This window comes from Triticum urartu, chromosome 2A (genome assembly GCF_056163025.1).
Source record: "Triticum urartu cultivar PI428250 chromosome 2A, HENAU_Tu73, whole genome shotgun sequence".
Taxonomy (NCBI): Eukaryota; Viridiplantae; Streptophyta; class Magnoliopsida; order Poales; family Poaceae; genus Triticum; species Triticum urartu.
This window is the reverse complement of record NC_141874.1, coordinates 741,879,705-741,896,622: the sequence shown is the minus strand read 5'-3', so window position 1 is coordinate 741,896,622 and position 16,918 is coordinate 741,879,705. Positions and strand designations below refer to the sequence as shown.

General features: G+C 52.7%; 1 protein-coding gene across 1 annotated transcript; it reads right to left on the bottom strand.

Moving 5' to 3' along the window:
• Window positions 1-4,816: 4,816 nt before the first annotated feature.
• LOC147987533 (uncharacterized) lies at window positions 4,817-6,040 on the bottom strand. Its single transcript, XM_087540366.1, has 3 exons — window positions 5,978-6,040; window positions 5,748-5,891; window positions 4,817-5,386 (listed from the first exon to the last, which is right to left on the bottom strand). Exons 1-3 carry the CDS (start codon window positions 6,038-6,040, stop codon window positions 4,817-4,819), a joined length of 777 nt encoding a protein of 258 aa, XP_087396492.1.
• Window positions 6,041-16,918: the final 10,878 nt, after the last annotated feature.

The window sequence follows — 16,918 nt, the reverse complement described above, 5'->3', positions numbered from 1 at the left end:
TATTGATTAGCTTTGTCAGCCGGCCTGCTAAAGCAAGCTCCCGCTGCAAATATTTTGCAGTTCCTTAGGGCACCGAGTGAATCTGAACAGACCACGACGGATAAGATAAAAGGTAGTCGGGACTCCTGGGTGCTGTCACACCTTTTTGCACATTTGAAGGGCTTCTTTGTGCGCCAGCGGTGGTTGCGGATGGCCGGCGTGTAGCTGGAGGACGTGCGGTGGCGGCGAGGGCGGGGGCAGCCAGGCAAAACTGAACTCCCCTGAATTTGAGGTAATAGCACCCCAGATCCATAAACTTGCAGAGAATGTGATGATTTAGTCCAAAACTTGCAAAATGTTACCGAGGACTCCCACAACTTGACACCCTATGTGATGTTTTGGTCCATAGCGAATCACAGCATGACAAGTGGTAGTTCAGAGGGTGGACCGGTCAGCACTAACAATTTTGCACAAAGGCCCCTGCCGTTTACTCGATTCAACCCGCACTACACCCCACCTAAATTAAATGCCACTCTTGTTGCACAGGTCCATTCAACATCTCTCGCTGTCCTGTCGGGGGAGACAGTGTGGTGGCGATTTGGTGATGACGCTTGTCATCGCGTCGTCGTCGCCGGAGTTCACCGGCGGGATGGAGCCACCTCCTTCCGCTCATCTCATCCGGCCGCTCGGTGTCATCCCACCGGACTATGGTGAGCTCATGTCCCCTCGTTCCGCCCGTCCTCTGTTTCCTCATCACCGGTGTGTCGTTGCCATCCGCACCAGCCCCGCCACGTCGGTGTGTATCGCGGTGGTGTGCGTGTTTAATGTTGTTGGGTTTGTCTTACGGCAGTAAAGCTAGGGTTTTGGCCTAGTGGGTTTTGGCCGAGTAGATTAGGTTAGGTTTTAGTGTGGCAAAGTCTTGGGTTCGGCCTGACAAGTGGTTCTTCTTTTTCATTCATATGTTATCTTATTAGACTCGAGTAGTAGTTCGGTCCTCCATTCATGTGCACCGAAAGCAAATCTGACAATAGTGGATTGTGTTCATTGCCACAAAATTTAGTTGTTCAATGCTAATGCTTACTTGTGCAATGGTCATGCTCATGTTTCAGGTGTTAGTGATGCCACCAATTGGTTGTGTTCAGTGGCACCAACTTCAGTTAGCTCAAGTCTTGATTTTTGGGCATTTGACTAATTTTTTTTGGTTAATTGTAGTTATCTGAATTTTGTCAGTTAATTGTAAGTGTCTGAATTTTGTCAGTGCATTGTAGTTATTCTCAATGTTTTCAGTGCACTGTAGTTAACTAAACTTCTCAGTTAACTGAACATCTCAGTTAACTGAACTTCTTAGTTAAATGAACTTGAATTTTATTGTTAAGTGTATACATCATTGTGTAGTGCTTACAAATTACACATATTTGATGCAGTGTGTGATTCAGCAAATGGACAAAGGGTGGACACTTCTTTCTGTACACTTGAACTTGAGCATGGTGGAATTTTCTATGGACCAATCAGTAATTTGGAGTACTGGAACCCTTCAGTGGAAGTTATTTATTATATTTATGCTACCACATTCTCATGTTCTTTCATTGAAGAGCACCTAACTTGGTTGGGATATCCAGTGGTTGAGCACATACTTTACGGGTGCTTGCCTAACAAATCAATTGCAGATGGTTTGGTCAGAATTAAATCAAATGATGATGTGCAACACATCATCAGAGCTAGTGTTGAGCATAAAGTGCTGGCTGTTATGGTTGACCATGCAGATTTCATTAGCAATTTCAGGGCTGAATCCATATGCACATTGCCATCAATTCAGTGCCCGGTTGCAATGCACATTGCAAGTGAAGCATCTTTCCACCACAGTTTCATTTATGTCAATGAAGATGAACCATTTTTAGAGATTGCTGCAACTGGAACAGAACCTAAAATTTTCTTATACAAGGTGTAGAGCACAATCTGCTTACTGAAGATGGAGCAGCAGTAATTGAAGATACAGTTGTTTCTGAATCAGATTTCAGTGACAGTGATTATGACATAGATGAGGGGGATGATGATCTTTATGATGACAACATTGACTTTGATGTTGATGAACAAACTGAGGAAGAAGATGATGATGTGGAGGCAGATGACTATTTGCTTGATGATGAAGATCTTAATCTGCCCATTGAGGAAGCAGAGCAGTTGAGGTACAAGTTTACTGCCTTCAATTCAAAGGTGGACATGGTTTCCCCTGCCTTCGAAGTTGGGATGGTCTTTGCTGATGTGAAGGAGCTAAGACTTGCTATTACTGCATATTCTGTTAAGAACAGAGTTCAGATCAAGAAGTTAAAGAATGACAAAACTAGAATAGAGGTTGTTTGTGAAAGAGGTTCCCCATGGTGGCTAAAAGCTGGCAATGACAATAGGACAGGGGGATTTGTAATCAAGGCTTACTATGGAGAGCACTGTTGTCGAAACAAACGGAAGATAAGGCAGATGACAGCTATGTTTTTGTGCCGGTCTTTCATAGATGAGTTCAGGGATGACCAGAAAATGTCACTTGGTACATTTGCAAGAAAAATCACCAAGGCATTCAATGTGACCCCTAACAGATGGAAGCTAGCTAGGGCTAGAACTGCAACCCTAAAAGAGATCCATGGTGATGAAGAACATCAGTTCAGTAGGCTATGGGACTATGGTCATGAATTAAGGACTACAAACCCTGGGTCTACATTTCTGTTATCAACTGAGCTGAAGAAAGACACAAAATTTCCAATGGGCAGGATGTGTCTGAAGACACTGTATTGGTCTTATGATGCATGTAAAAGAGGGTGGTTAAAGGGGTGCAGGCCTATCATTTTCATTGATGTATGTCACATGAAAACAAGGTTCGAAGGACTATTGCTTAGTGATGTTGGAATTGATCCAAATGGCTGCATTTTCCCTGTTGCAATGCGTTGGGTTGAAGTAGAATCCACATGATCCTGGGAATGGTTTCTGACAACTTTGAGAGATCTGGCCAGCGACGACCAGGCGGCGCGGGCGGACCTGCAGGAGATCGCGTACAGGTTCCCAAGCATCCAGATGATGAGGAACCACGCGCGCGGCCTCACCAAGGTAATGACGGACGCGAGAAGTGTCGTGCCAAGCCCAGCGGCCCGTACGGTGTCGTCGGCGTCCACCCGGCGATGATCCTGCAGTTCGCCATGGGGGAGACGCGGTCGGATGATTCGGATCAGCATGCACGCTGGTGGATGTACCGGGCCGCCAAAGGCGCCGCCGCAGCAGCCGGATCCGAACCGTGTCGCCTCCAGGGCGGAGCGCATGCGGGGGTTCGTCCTTGCCGTCCCCGCACCAATCAACATGGCGTACTAGGACAGGTTCCGGCCTGACCTCCTCCTTCCCGGTGACGTCTCCGACGCGGATTCATCGTCCGACACTGAGCACGAGCACCTCACCTCCGACGCGGACTCTGGCTATGACCCGAAGACCGATTCGTCTGAAGAGTGGGAGGTGGACGTTATCGTCCTCTCTTACGATGAGCAGGATGAGGTGCAAATGGCACCACGGGCTCCCGTCGTCCCCATCGACGTGGACGTGCTGCCGGATGTGCCTGACTTCGTCGTTGTCAGGCAAGAGGAGACGGATGAGGTGGACAAGGTGCCTGTGCAGGAAGAAGTGGACGGTAGGAAGGGGAGGAAGAATGCAAGCAACAAGAGGCCTGCAGATGGGGTGGTGCGCCGCTCGGAGAGGCTGAAGATGTTGAAGGAGAATTGAAGAAAAAGCAGGGAGATGCAGCGAAAGAAGAAGACATTAGGTATGCTGATATAGTAGAGCATCATATAAGTTAAAGTATTTTGGCAATGTTGTTTAGGTGTGCTCATATATGTAGAGCATACAAGTTATTTTATGATGCTATGGTGCTGTTAAGTGTGATGGTGAACTAAGATGTTGAACTATGATGCTATGGTCAGTTATGCTAAACTAAGGTGTTGTTATCCTATGCTAAACTTTCCAATGCTGTAGTTAGTTAGTTATGAATGTTGTGGTCAGTTAAGAATTTGAATGTCTGCATGTGGTCTACTGATGCAACATGAGATGCCATGACTAGGGTCCATATGCAACAATGTGTTGCAACCAACTCTTTCCCAAAATAGATGGGACCTATGGTATGTAATAGGGTCCATATGCAACCAACTATTTCCCAATGTGTTGCACATATTTAGTTAAACATTTAGAAGTTCGGTTAACTATCAAAGTACAGTTAACTGTGAACAAATAGATTTAACTCTGAAAAATTCAGTTAACTGTCAATGTTTAGTTAACTGTCACAATTACAATTAAATGTGAACAAATTCAGTTAACTTTCAAAAATTCAGTTAACTCTCTATGAAAAATAGATAGGAGCAATGAGTTAGTGCACTGAGAGGACAAATTCAGTTATCTTCTGACTTTGAAACAAGATTTGAGTTAGCTTTCTGCACTAATTTAGTGCACTCTGAACAAATTCAGTTAACTTTGAAAAAATCAGTTAACTGTCAAAGTACAGTTAACTGTGAACAAATTTAGTTAACTCTGAAAAATTCAGTTAACTATGTGCACTAGTTTAGTGCACTGTGAACACATTCAGTTAACTTTGAAAAATTCAGTTAACTGTCAAATTATATAGTTAGCTATCAAAATATCAGTGAACTCACTAAATCATTAATAATACACTTCAATTCAATCAAAGTACTTAAATTGAAGTGCATACTTCAGTACACAAATTAGTCAATTTACTGAGTACAAATTAGTCTGAACTTCAAGTGCAAGGTCATACTGGACCTGCTACTAATGATTACATTAGACCACCATTGTATCACTCAAATTCTTCATGCATCTCTTTCAGCTTCCTTATCTTGCCCTTGGTGTATTCCTTATGTTTGAAAAGATCACCAATCATGTACTCTAACTTCTTCTCTTGCTTTAGCACATTCCTCCCCAGCACCAGCTTGTCCCTCTCTTGCACCAAACTGTCGCTCTCTTCCATGATACTATCCCTCTCCTGCTTCATGAGGTCTCTCTCTTTCTCTGCCTTGGGCCTCACAACTTGATGAATTTTTGTGAATGATTTGTCGGACATCTTCTTCTTATCAAGATCTTCCTTCATGTCAGCCAGAGAAAGTTGTGTGTTGCCTAGTTGGGCCAGAGCTTGCTCCTTCTCTGCCCCCATTTGAGCAAAATGAACCTTAAAAAACCTCAAGTCTTTTTCCATCTTTTTCTTCTCTCTGACAACCCTAAGATTTTCTTCAGCATGAACTACATTAATATTGTCCTGGAGCCTAAGCTTGTTATCATCTTCATACATGCCCCAGATCCTAGCTAGGCTCATCTTCAAAGGGGCAAGCCACTCAGGGTCAACCCACTGCGGATAGCTGCATTTAGGTATCTTTTACAAATTTGCAACAAAGAAAAATATTCAGTACAATGAAAAAACAGTTAAATACTGGCTCAACTACACTACAAGTGTTCAGTTTACATGAAGAATAGACAGTTTACTTGAGAAAAATTTGTCAACTTCCACAAATTCAGATTTACAAACCACAAGATTTAGTTAACTGACAGATCTCCACAATATTCACTTAATTTAAAGAACTACAAACAACAAGATTCAGTTAACTGACAGAAGCAAAAACAGCAACATATACACTGAATGTGACTGTCAACACCACAGTAATATATGCATTTGACTGTCTGAATTGTCAAACCAAACTGAACACTGAATCAAACTGACCAAATCAGCTACTAACCTTCTGTGCACAAGCTAGGAATCTCCTCCCACTATCCACTAAATCAAATGCCACCAGCTTCTCACACACACATGGATGCTCACATCTAGAACTCATATATGTGGCCAGGCCGCTCCATTCCAAGCACAAGATGGTGGCAGGTAGCTAAAACAAAAGTAAATCAGCTTCATTTGCTAACTACCAATGCACACCCAAAGAAACCCTAACCCTACCAGAGAAAGAGATCTAACCTGCACTTCCCTGCTGACTGACTCAACATCGGACGAGCTGCCAGAATCGCTCCAGGAAACCATGGCCACGAGCTGTGTAAATGTTCAGGAACTCAAGGCAGGGGAAGGGAGCTTGCTGCTGGCGACAGAGGGAGAGCGAGAGGATGGAGAATCGGGAACAGGAAGGAGAAAGGGGGATAGCAACAGTAGGTGTGGGGTGGGGGAACGGGAGGAACGGGAACAACAACGGTAAGTAGTGCGGGTTGAATCGAGTAAATGGTAGGGGCCTTTGTGCAAAATTGCCAGTGCTGACCGGTCCACCCTCTGGACTGCCACTTGTCATGCTGTGATTCACTGTGGACCAAAACATCACATAGGGTGTCAAGTTGTGGGAGTCCTCAATAACATTCTGCAAGTTTTGGACTAAATCATCACATTCTCGGCAAGTTTATGGATCCAGGGTGCTATTACCTCCCGGGGTTTTGCTTTCTGTGTGGAGTACCGAGCAGTATTGAAGTGTAAATACATAGCTCAATTTTCTCCATCAGTTTGAGCTTTTGGGTATGGAATATGTGGCGGCTAGCAACAAGGCCACCAGATCAGACCGAACAAGGCTAGCAATGCGGTGACGCTCATGTGGCTGACGGGTCGCCCGGTCATTCTCCTCTCAGGGTGACTCTGGTGGTCTTGTTGGGTCGACAAGGCTAGCTTTTTTTGAGTTGGCCGGCCAACTATGGTGTTGTCGTTAGCTCGGTGTAGAATTCTTTTCTATTTTCCTGGCGATTTTCTATTCAACGTTAAGTTTTTTGTACAACATTTTCTATGTTCAATTTTTAAAAATGTTCATGAATTCAAAAAATATATCATGAATTTATAAAATTACCTGAAATTTGAAAAGAGTAATCTGTAGAATTTATAAAATGTTCATTAATTCTTTTTATTTTGTGATTTTTCTTCAGTATTATGAATTTAAAATACACGGATTTTTTTACAAATAAATCTTGAATTTTAAAAATATTTATAGTTTTTTATTAAATTAAAAAGTTAAATAAATATGCAGGAATAAAAAATCATGAAACTAAAATAATACTCGTAAATTTCAGAATATGTGCAACGTGTATTAAAATTGTTACGCGTGCATTTAAAAGTGCTCAACATGTAATTATGAAATATTGAATATCTAATCTTTCAAAGAATATCTTAAGCAATTATATTTCTAGAAAGGATAGTGTATTTGTAAAGATTGTTTTTTCATTTATTTAAAACATAAAGATAAAATGGCGAACAAAAGCCAATTAGAAAATAAGAAAACAAGTAACACTGAAGAAAGTAGCAAAAAGGGGTAAATAAAAACCAAACAGAAAAAGTAAATAGAATCAAAGAAAAGGAAGAAGGAAAAGAAAAAGTAATAAACAAAGAAAGAAGGAAAAAAGAAACAATTTAAACATCGCTAGACCAACCACGCGAACCAACATACCAGGCAAACACAGGTCGATGAACAGTAATTATTTGCGTAGTACGCGTGAGGGAGCTCCTGTGTGCTGCATTTTGCGGCGACTATCAGTGCGACGCACACAATACCACAGAGGTGCCCACCGGGCCGGCCCAACAGCGGTAGTGCATTGTGTATTTTGTAAAGACTAGTAATCATGTCCGTGAGTCGCAATGGGAGAAAGAAAATGTCACATGGCCTTAATCCTATATGTGAGGTAACACCCCCCCCCCCCCCCCACCCCACACACACACACATTCACGTTGTCTATTTCAACATGTCCCACTCGTATCACTGCTTATTGTCCTTCTTGTCCCGGCCCGCCTCTCTATGTGTGGGTGTGTGTTGTAATTGCGGAGAATAGAACAACATTTCAAGATAAAGTGATAGTTTAGAACCTAGTACTAACAATGTTCTCACCATAGGCAGAAGTTGAAAAGTTTATGAAAACAAATAACTTATTCATTAATTGTAAATTATAGTTTTCTCCAAAAATGAAAGAACAAGTACAAAGGATCATGTTCATCTAACAAAGAAGCAGGATAAGACTACTATTTGGACGTACCTAAACGATAAAAAATAAGCATTAGTATATTTTAAAATTCACGAAGGAAAGTATTAAAACATATGTACACTCTTGCTACATTGATTTGTTGGAAAATTATGTATTTTTTGGCAATTGGAGGAGAAACGTAGAGACCTAAAATATCATGGGCCTGCAAATCGGTTACATGACTACATAGTTCGATAGAATCTACAATAATGGATCCATTTTCACAAAAATCAATAATGCAATCATATTGATATTGCCGGGAGAGTAGTTAAAATCATTTGAAGATTTGTGATGAAGAATACAAATCCTATGTGTGATCCATATACCAATATTATGATGTATTAAGTTTGTTCATATAATTTTTTTTTGACAGCTCCTAGTGCAAAACTCCATCATAAACAGTTAGGTAGTATGCCAACATTATTGTTCAATGGGTGGCTGAACTGGAGCACAGGGCGCCTTGAGGTATTGCTTGATTATGTGGTGCTGGCATTAGATGCACACACTCTTGGGCCACTTCATGAAATGGTGGAGGTCTTGTCGGGTGGTGGGTGCGACATATGCCAACGGGTGGCTTATCTTTGTGGGAACCAGTAAGACATCGCCGGTGCCTGGAAGCGGGATGAGGCGATGACATGCACGCCGGCGGATCTTACCCAGCTTCGGGGCTCTCCGAGGAGATAACACCCCTACTGCTGCTCTGCGGGGTCTCTGCATGCTTGCTAGATGAATCGAGTAGCTACACGACGCTCCTTGATCTGTTTTGGGGGGAGGAGGAAGAAAGGGCACGGCTAGCCTGCTTCTTCTCCTTGTATGGTGTCTAGAACTAGCAGGGGGTCCAACCCTTTGCATGGGTGCTCCGAGGGGTTTATATAGGCCTAGCCCCCGGGGGTACAATGGTAATCCGGCTGGGCGCGGGGCCCAGCCGTCTGTGACTGCGCTCGCCGGCTTCTGCGCCGGCTGCTGGGGCCCGCCGACTGGTGGGTCCCGCCGGCTGCCAACTCCTTGGTCGACTGGCAGGCCCCACTGTCCGGGGCCAGGTCAACGGCTGGTCACTGTGGCTTCATCTTGGTGACGTGAGCTTCATCGTGGTAAGCGCGGCTACAGTACCGCCGTCTGTCGGACGATCGCTGTAGCGTCACCGCGTCTTGTCTTCTTAATGGGGCGTCTTCTTCGAGGGAAGCGGCAAGCCGGCTGTGGGGAGCCGGCTCTGTCTTGGGCCGGCTTGTTGGAAGCGTGGCCGCCTTCGGTCGTCTCTCTGCGTAAAGGGGCCCACTGCCTGTGGGCCGCGCTGGCGGCCCGTCGTGGGTGAGGCCAGGGTCAACATGGCAACAGTGCTGCGCCGGACGGGTCATGCCTACCCCGTACGGCGCACTGTGCCAGGCGTGCCCCGGGATTCGAGGGTGGCAGGCTCTTCTGTAGCCACGCCCCGTCGCGCCGCCGTTAGGTGGGTGCAAACTTTGTGGGTACGGTCTTGACTGCTTTACGGGGAGCCGGCTCGAAGGAGTCGGCTTTCTCACAACCGGCTTCTTGGAGTCGGCCCTCTCAGGAAGGTTAAAGTCGGACCGCCTTCCTAAAGCCGGCCTGGATCGCAGCCGGCCGGGGGAAGGCGGCCCCATGTCTTGGATTCTTGAGAGCCGGGCGGGCTCGTAACTTTTTCAGAAGTGCCAGGGGAAGCCGGCTAGGCTACCCATGGCTATTTACTCCGACAGTAGTCCCCGAAGCTGATCGAGCTCCGAGGTGAGCAGTGGGGACGAGAAGCTGGATCAGCTTCCTATCCTGAGGAGCCGGCCTCGCGGGCGTACGCCGACTTCAAATAACCCCGCGTAGGCGGGAGGAGAGGGGGCCTGCGTGCTGACCACGGGCCCTCTCGCGGCCACGTGGCGGCAGGATCCTGCGAGCGCACGCGCGCGATGGGACGCCGCCGCAGGCCCGGGCCCGCCACTCGCGAGCCTCGGTCCAGGCGCGGATCTCCCGTGGCCCACAGGGCCGCTCGCCTTCTCAGGACAGTTTTCGTCTCGCCATTAAGGATCGATAATCGCGGGGCGTGGGGAGTGGGCACGATCGACCCACACGCTTCCCCACGCCTCGCCTCCTCGGCTCCGCCACGTGAGCCTATAAGTAGGGGGAGGAGGGGGAGCGACAGAGGTTCGCGCGCTCCCTCCCACTCCGTCCCTCCTAACCCTCGTCTTCTTCCTTTCGCTGCCGCCGCAGCCTCCCGTCTCAGCGCCGTCGCGTCTCCATGCCACCTCGCTCCCATGGCATTGTCAAGCTCCTGGGACGGCTCCAACGTCCATGAGGATCACGTGGAGTTCCTTCGCCAGACCCGGCGCCTGCCCGGCGCCGACCGCGTACAGGTCTGCCTGGCACCCGAGAGGGAGATCTCGCCGGCGCCGGAGGAGGGCGAGCGGGTTGTCTTCCGCTCACACTGCCTGCGCGGCTTCGGCCTCCCGGCGAGCGGGTTTCTGCGTTCCTTCCTCGACTTCTACAACCTCCAGCCGCATCACCTCACGCCCAATGCGGTGATGCTGCTGTCGGCCTTCGTCTCCCTCTGCGAAGGCTTCTTGGGGCTGCTCCCCACGCTGGAGCTCTGGGGAGAGTTCTTCCAGAGCAAGCTCGGCACAGTCGCCGGCGGCGTGCCCGCCCCTTGCGGGGCCTTCATCGCCATGAGGAGGGCGAGTGAGAACAATCCGTTCCCGCCCATCCCCCTGATCCAGTCGGTAAAGGTCTGGCAGAGATCTTATTTCTATGTGAAGAACGTCGCCGAGCAAGAAGACTACATCAACCTGCCGGCTTACGTAGTTGGCCCGCCGGCTGGAAGGCAGCCCTCGTGGAGCTTCCGGTCCCGGTCGTTGTCTCCGGCCGGGAATGCCACCATCTCCCGGCTTCGGGTGCTGATTCAGTCCGAAGGCTTGCGCGGGGCCGACTTGGTGGCCGCCTTCGTGGAGCGCCGGATCCTTCCTCTCTAGAGCCGGCCCCATATGATGTGTCAGATGAGCGGCCGCTTCGACCCAAGCCGGCTGAGCACATGGGAGATGCCCCACGCGGAGGTGGCGCTCATGGTCAACTACATTGCCAACTGCAAGCTCAGCGGGGACTGGCAATATGGCAAGGCGCCGTATTCTCGCGCAAATCCTCCACCCGTGGTAAGTTTCTCTCTTTATCTTCTTATTCGTCGTCAGCCGGCTTCGTGTCGGCCGACTTCTGATCAGTCGGTTCTCTGAGCAGAACCCTCTTCTTGCGCCGCCGGCCGGGGTGGCAGGGATCGAACGCCAGTACGCCCCCGACCGCACGGTGGATGATGTTGACGACCCGGACTTGGGGGCGGCTGCCATGGAAGACGCCGTCGTGGGGGGCAGTGCTGAGCCCGGGGGCTCAAGGTTCACCGCGAGCTTCGAGGACTGGCCGGACGATTTCGAAGCCGAAGTCGCTCCGTGCCGCCAGCCGCCGGCAGACCAACAGGGCGCGGGCCCGTCCGTCGCGCCGGCTGCTGGCGGCGCGCAGAAGCGCCGGGCCGCTCTGGGCCTCTTCAAAAGTCGGCCGAAGAAGTCCAAGCCTTCCGCCGCAGCAACAAAGCGGGATGAGGCGGCCGCGAAGGCGGCACGCTTCCGCAAGGCTGTGAAACAGCCCCAGGCGGTCTCGGCGTAAGTCTTCAATTGCTTTGCCGCGCTCGTCGTTGTTCTCTTTTCTTCGAATGTCTTCTTAACTTTCTTCGCTTGCTGGACAGGGCGCCGCTTTCTCTTGAGCGGGGCCCGGGCGGCTCCGTCGTGGGGCCGGCTGGAGGGTCTTCGAGCTCCCGCCGCGTGGACCCCCGCGCCGATCTTAGGGAGGCCACAGAGCGGAACGCCCGCGAAGCGCGGGAAGAGCGCGAGGCGGCGGAGAAGGCGGCTGCCCAGGCGGCAAAGGGGCAGGCTGAAGCGGTAGCCAAGGCCCAGAGGGAGGCGGCTCCTGCAGAGACGGAGGCGGGAAGCTCACGCAGCCAGCCTCCGCTGCTCGCCGTTCCTCTCCGAGCCGTGGCCCCCGACACCCCGTTGCCCTTGGCGGAGGAGATCATCCAAGACCCGCCGCTGTTGGAGAGGGAGGAGGACCCCGTGGCCTTGGCGGGGAGAGCGCCGCCTGCGGCGCCAACCGGAACGAGCCAAGGCGGTCAATCGTCAGCGGCGCCAGAGGAGCCGGCCGGAGGTGAGCCGGAGAGCAGGGCCGGCCTCAAGGTGCAGCTGGCGACGGGCCGGCGTGCTGGAGGAGGCGCTGCTCCGCCGGAGTTGCGCCAAGCCGCGGGCGCAGGCCAGCCGGCTAGAGATCTGGAGGCGGCCAGCACCGTCGTGTCCGAGTGGACTCCCAGCGGGGGGACCAGCGAGCTGGATGCGGCGGCTCAAGGGGTCCGGAGCCGGCTACAAGCTCAAGCCGCCCTGCTGCAACAGCTCAACCAAGAGTTCTTGTCAACGCGAACCATTATCTAGGTGAGTCCTTTGCTCTTGGCTGCTTTGCTTTCTTGATTTCTTCCGTGGGGGCGCGTCAGCGCACCCACTGGGTGTAGTCCCCGAGATTCGGGCCGACTGCTACGCAGTCGGGTCGGATCTTTCTCGACGGCCACCTTACTTTGCTTTCTTTCTAAACTTTCAGGAATATCACAACCTTCGTGCTGCCGCCTTCGACTCCCAGGCTCGAGAGTTGAGCCGGCGGACCGACGACCTGGCCGACAGCCGACCTGGCCGAATGCCAAGCTCTTTGGCAAGCCGGAGCCCGTGTATGAGCGCCTCGTACTCGGCCACATTGTTGGAGGCGGCAAAGTGGATCTGTAGCGTGTATCTGAGCTTGTCGCCTTTGGGAGAGGTAAGGACGATGCCGGCTCCCAAGCCGGTGCGCATCTTGGACCCATCGAAGTGCATGCGCCAATGGGTGGAGTCGGGAGCCGGCGGCAGGTACTGGGTCTCGGCCCAGTCGACAAGGAAGTCGGCCAGTGCTTGGGACTTGATGGCAGTGCGGGGCTGCTAGAAGATCGTGTACGGGGCCAGCTCGATTTCCCATTTCGCGACCCGGCCGGATGCATCCCGGCTGCCTATGATCTCGGCTAGCGGGGCAGTGCATACGACCGTGACGGGATGCTCTTGAAAGTAGGGCTTCAGCTTCTTGGCGGTGAAGTACACGCCGTAACACATCTTTTGGTAGTGCGGGTAGTTCTGCTTTGAGGCGGACAGCACCTCGCTCAAATAATACACCGGCCTCTGGACCGGCTTGGCTCGGCCTTCTTCCGGGCGCTGGACTACGATGACGGTGCTGACCACCCGGCTGGTTGCAGCGATGTAAAGGAGCATGGGCTCTTTCTCGGTCGGCGCCGCGAGGACAGGCGGCGTGGCCAGCATCTTCTTCAGCTCGTGAAAAGCTTGGTCGGCCTGGTCGTTCCACTCGAAGTGAGTGCTCTTCTTCATGAGGCGGTAGAGGGGGAGAGCTTTCTCTCCGAGCCGGCTCATGAAGCGGTTCAAGGAGGCCAAGCACCCGGTGAACTTCTGAATGTCTCGAAGCTTGGTAGGGATCGCCATTCTCTCGATGGCCTTGATCTTCGCCGGGTTGCACTCGATGCCGCGTTCGGAGACCAGGAAGCCTAGGAGCTGGCCGGTTGGCACCCCGAACACGCATTTCTTGGGGTTGAACTTGATTTGGAACCGGCGCAGGTTCTCAAATGTTTCCTTGAGGTCTTCCAGCAAGGTGCCACGCTTCTCCGTTTTCACCACGATGTCGTCCACGTAAACGTGGGCATTCCTGCCGAGCTGCTTGAGGAGGCACTTCTGCATGTAACGCTGAAAGGTGGCACCGGCATTTCTCAAGCCGAATGTCATAGTCAGGTAGCAGAAGGCTCCGAACGGCGTGATGAAGGCGGTCATCCGGGTCTAGCTTTATCTGGTGATATCCGGAGTAAGCATCCAAAAAACTCAACAGCTCGCATCCGGCTGTGGAGTCTATCACTTGGTCTATCCTTGGTAGGGCAAAAGGATCTTTGGGGCAAGCCTTGTTGAGACTTGTGTAGTCTATACACATGCGCCACTTGTTATTCTTCTTTAGCACATGGACCGGGTTGGCGAGCCACTCTGGAAAGAAAACTTCCATGATAAAGCCGGCCGCCAAGAGCCGGGCTATCTCCTCCCCTACAATCCTGCGTTTCTCCTCCGACAGTCGGCGAAGGGCTTGTCTGACTGGCTTTGCGTCTTCTCGAACATGTAGTTTGTGCTCGACGAATTTCCTCGGAACACCCGGCATGTCCTTGGGGGACCACGCAAAGATGTCCCAATTCTCATGGAGGAAATCGACGAGCTCGCCTTCCTATTTGCTGTTCAGGTTTGCCCCGATGACGGCAAACCTCTCTGGACGCTCGGGGTCAAGAGGTATCTTCTTCGTCTCCTTGGCCGGCTGAAAAGACCCTTGAGTATCATGCTCCTTGGGGTCGGGGGACACGGCCGACTGCTTGCCGGTTATGGCCACGACTCGGTCCAGCATCTTCTTCTCTTCGGCGATCACAAGGGACTCGGCCAGCCGGCTGCTGGCCGCTGCGCACTCGGAGGACTTCTTGTAGTCACCGGCTACGGTGATGACGCCTTTGGTGCTTGGTATCTTCATCTTGAGGTACGCATAGTGGGGAACCGCCATGAATTTGGCCAAAGCAGGTCGGCCCAGCAATGCATGGTAAGGGCTCTCTAGGTCCACCACTTCAAACCAGATCGCTTCCCGGCGGAAATGCTCCTTGTCCCCAAAAAGTACATCAATCTTGATTTTGCCAATGGGGGCGCAGGACAGGCCGGGTACGATGCCGTGGAACACTGTCCGAGTGGGCGTGAGCTGTTTTGTCTTGACGTTCAACTTCTCCAGGGTGTCACGATACCGGATGTTGATGCTGCTCCCGCCGTCTATCAACACACGGGAGAAGCGGGCGGCGCGTCTGTCCGTTGCAAGGGTGGCTTCCAGGACCAAAGCATAAGAGCCGGGAGACGGCATCACCTCCGGATGGTCGGCCCGGCTCCAGCTGATGGGCTTTTCTGACCAATGCATGTGTCCAGCGGGGTTGGCAGCGACCACGCTGACTTCCTGGTGCTCTCGGCGTTTGCTGCGTCGGTCTTCGGGCTGGCTGGTGAAGACGATGTAGGTTGCTTGCTCATCAGGGAACTCGTCATGCACGGCCCCGACTGCGGGCCGAGCGGCCGGAGGCGGCGGAGGCGGAGGAGGCGGGCCGGCAGGCGGAGGTGGCAAGAGCCCCTCACCCTTAGAGATTCGGGTGAGCCAGTTGCACTTCCGGGTCGTGTGGTTGGACGGCTTCGCGCCGCTGTGGAACTTGCAAGGGGCGTCGAGGGTTTGCTCGTAAGAGAAGGCGGGCTGCCAAGCCGGCCTACCGCCCTTGGGCTTCTTGGGCGCCGGTCATTCTTCAGGCGGTGCATCTTCGACCGTGGCCACCTGCCGGCTAGCGGGAGGCGGCGCAGGGCCCTTGCGCTTGTTGTCGTTCGAGTTGGTGTGTCGGCCGGGTTCTCCAGCCGGCGTCTTGGGCGCCGGGTTGAGCACCTTTCCGGACGCGTCTACCCGAAACTCGGTCTTCATCGAGGAATCGGCGGTGGCGTACTTGTCCGCTATGTCCAGAAGCTCGTCGAGGGTAGCCGGCTCGTCGCAGAGGAGCTTGTGCTTGAGGAGGGTGCCTTCTCGGCATCCGGCTGTGAAGTACTCTATGGCTTGCACCTCGTGCACCCCTTCACAAGAGTTGCGGAGCTCGGCCCAACGCGTGAGGTAATCGCGAGTGGACTCGGCGGGGCCTTGTATGCACAAGGAGAGCTGTCTGGGCTTGGGAGCCCGCTTGTAGGTGCTGGTGAAGTTGCGGATGAAGGCTTCTGTGAAGTCTAGCCAGCTGTTGATGCTACGCGGCTTGAAGCTGTTGAGCCAGGTCCGCGCCGTGCCCTACAGCATGAGGGGCACGTATTTCACGGCGACGCGCCGATTGCCGTTGGCTATGCTAACTGCGATGGAGTAGTCGATCAACCAATCTTCCGGCTTCACGGAGCCATTGTACTTGGGCGTGTCTCTCGGGAGCGAGAACCCTTTGGGAAAGGGCTCGTCGCGGACGCGGGGGCCAAAGCAAGGCAGGCCGACATCGTCTTCTTCTTCCAATGCCAGGGATCGCGCCAGGCGGTCGATCCGATGACGGGCGTCGTTCTCGCCGATTCCTTCGCGGCGGCCCAGCCGGCCGCTGAGAGTCGGGCGCGCCACTGGCGGTGAGGCGGGATATCTCTTTCCACGGGGCGGAGGCAGAGGCGGGTCGCCCCGCCACTCCATGGCTCGGGGATGACCGTCCGCGTCCCGCTCGATGGAGATCCGGGTCCGGCTGCGGCTGGTAGCCGGCTCCTTCTCGCGTCGCGCGCGGGTATTGCTCGTAGTCGGCGTCCGGGACGTCGCGCCGTGCTCTCGGCGCGGGGGAAGGCTTTCCGCGCGAGCGTCGGCTTCGTGCCGCTGCGCGGCGGCGTCAATCAATTGCTGGATGCGCCGGGTCATGTAGGGAAGGTCTTCGGCCTCCAGGCCGTCCAGCTCGTCTACGGCCGCCTGGGCGGCACGCAAGTTCTCGAGCAGAGTGACATAGACCGGGCGGTCGACTCCCAGCGTGTCGGCGATGACGGTGCCGCGTTGCTTGACAAGGCCGGCCCGGCTTGGCCCGCCCGGGGCCGGCGTGCCGAAGGCGGCGCGGTCAGCCTCGCGCCGGTAGGCCTCAGTGAGGCGTCTTACGGAGGCCAGCCTCCGGCCCTCTGCGAGGAGGGCGAGGCGCCGTGCTTCCAGTGCTTCGTCGTCGGCGTCGGCCGGGAGAGGAGCGGACAAGTCGCGGGCCGCCGCGCGCGGGGCGTCGCGGGCGCTCTCATCGGCCGGGCCGCCGTGGCCGACAACCATCACTTCG

What these genes read in the sequence shown, in the direction of transcription:
- LOC147987533 (XM_087540366.1), bottom strand. Translation starts at nt 6,040, where the DNA reads ATGGTTTCCTGGAGCGATTCTGGCAGCTCGTCCGATGTTGAGTCAGTC. An exon ending in CAGTCAGCAGGGAAGTGCAG is followed by an intron (nt 5,892 to 5,977) that starts GTTAGATCTCTT and finishes CTTTTGTTTTAG; the next exon opens with CTACCTGCCACCATCTTGTG. An exon ending in TCCTAGCTTGTGCACAGAAG is followed by an intron (nt 5,387 to 5,747) that starts GTTAGTAGCTGA and finishes AATTTGTAAAAG; the next exon opens with ATACCTAAATGCAGCTATCC.